The sequence below is a fragment of the Mustela putorius genome, unplaced genomic scaffold (genome assembly GCF_011764305.1).
Source record: "Mustela putorius furo isolate JIRA1106 unplaced genomic scaffold, ASM1176430v1.1 tig00000127_pilon_pilon_pilon, whole genome shotgun sequence".
Classification (NCBI taxonomy): Eukaryota; Metazoa; Chordata; class Mammalia; order Carnivora; family Mustelidae; genus Mustela; species Mustela putorius.
In genome coordinates, this window is record NW_025421288.1 from 575,864 (window position 1) to 577,543 (window position 1,680).

General features: G+C 39.9%; 1 protein-coding gene across 1 annotated transcript; it reads right to left on the reverse strand.

Moving 5' to 3' along the window:
* Positions 1 to 517: 517 nt before the first annotated feature.
* Positions 518 to 1,459, reverse strand: LOC101679699 (olfactory receptor 4C45-like). The gene has a single exon (XM_004763222.2). It carries the CDS (start codon positions 1,457 to 1,459, stop codon positions 518 to 520), a length of 942 nt encoding a protein of 313 aa, XP_004763279.2.
* Between the last annotated feature and the right edge of the window lie 221 nt (positions 1,460 to 1,680).

Genomic DNA, 1,680 nt, shown 5'->3' on the forward strand with positions numbered 1-1,680 from the left:
TATATTTGGATAAAAGTACTTCTTGAAGACTCCCTGGTGTTCTATATGTTTTTGTATATGTAGTTTCACTCTCATTCTAGCTGTGGTGTGGTGTGTAAAAAAGTGCTCAGGAATATTGCTGCTTCCCTGTTTCATACCCACAATCAGGGAAACATTATGACTTCTGTGGCCAACTTGCTATTTGTCCTCATGAGTTCTTCTCCTCCATTAAAAATATTAAAATTACATTTTATGACAGCATTGGTATAAAGATGACTATACTGCAAGTTGGATTTGGATTACATTCATTTTCCCTCTTATTTTAAAAGAAATTAACCACTTCCAGTGCTCCTAGAATTATTGTGGGCTTGTGGCACCATGCCTGCCTTGCCTTAATGGGTATGTTAATCCTGTCCACAATACATATACTTCCGAAGAAAAGTGAACCAGACAGGATAATTGACTGTCCCACATTTAATTAACTAAGAAGGGGAATAATTCTCTCTAAATTTTCACTAGATATTTTTATGTAAATACTCTAATCCCAAGTTTCATTATCACCAATTTTCATTATTTGCCCCCAGAGTTTCTTCATGACATTTTTCACTTCTGCATTTCTGAGGGTGTAAATTAAAGGGTTTAACATGGGAGTCACTATGGTGTAAAACACAGCCACAGCTTTGTCAGCGGGGAAGGAGATCATGGGTCTCAGATACAGAAATGAACAAGGTACAAAGAATAAGATGACAACAGTGATATGAGAAGTACAGGTAGACAGGGCTTTGAGACGCCCTTCAGAGCTTTTAGTCTTTAGGGAGTGCAGGATGACAATGTAAGAAGCAACCAGCATAGAAAAAATGAGCAGACATAGTGACCCGCTGTTGGCAGCAATCAGGGGCCCTAAAGTGTGAGTGTCTGTACAGGCTAGTTCCAGGAGAGGCATCAAATCACACAAGAAATGATCAATGATATTGGGGCCACAGAATGGTAACTGGATCATGAACAAAACCTGGATCCCTCCATGAATAAAGCCTAAAATCCCAGCCATTCCCAGCAAGAAAACACAGACAGGTCGGCTCATGATGGTCATGTAATGCAAGGGCTTACAGATGGCTACATAGCGGTCATAGGCCATGACAGCTAATAGGATGATCTCTGCTCCAGCAAAGAAATGTTCAGCAAAGAGCTGAGTCATGCAGCCATTGAAGGATATGGTGTTCTTGTCAGAGAGCAAGTCAGAGATCATTATGGGTACTATGGACGAAGAGTAGAAACCATCTATAATGGACAAGTAAGACAGGAAAATGTACATGGGAGATCCCAGGGCTGGGCTGATGAAGATGGTGATGGAGATGAGGAGGTTACCTGCCATTGTGATCAAGTAGGTGATTAAAAACACAGCAAGGAAGAATTTCCTCAGTCCTGGATTCTGGGTCAGGCCCAGTAGTATGAATTCTGTTACATTGCGTGTCCTTCTCATGGAGTCAGCTTCAGTTATAAGTACATGGTCCATCTGGAGAGATCACAATAATTCTGAGTAGTATTTTAAATTCAACACTGAAATCTTCCATCTCTCTTTAGTCCTAGCCTCTTGGATTGATGGAGACATACCTTCTACTCACCTCTACTTTGGAGACAGTTATAAAAAGGAATATAAAGAAGTAAAATTTTCTTATTTATATAATTTGTAGTGACAGTATG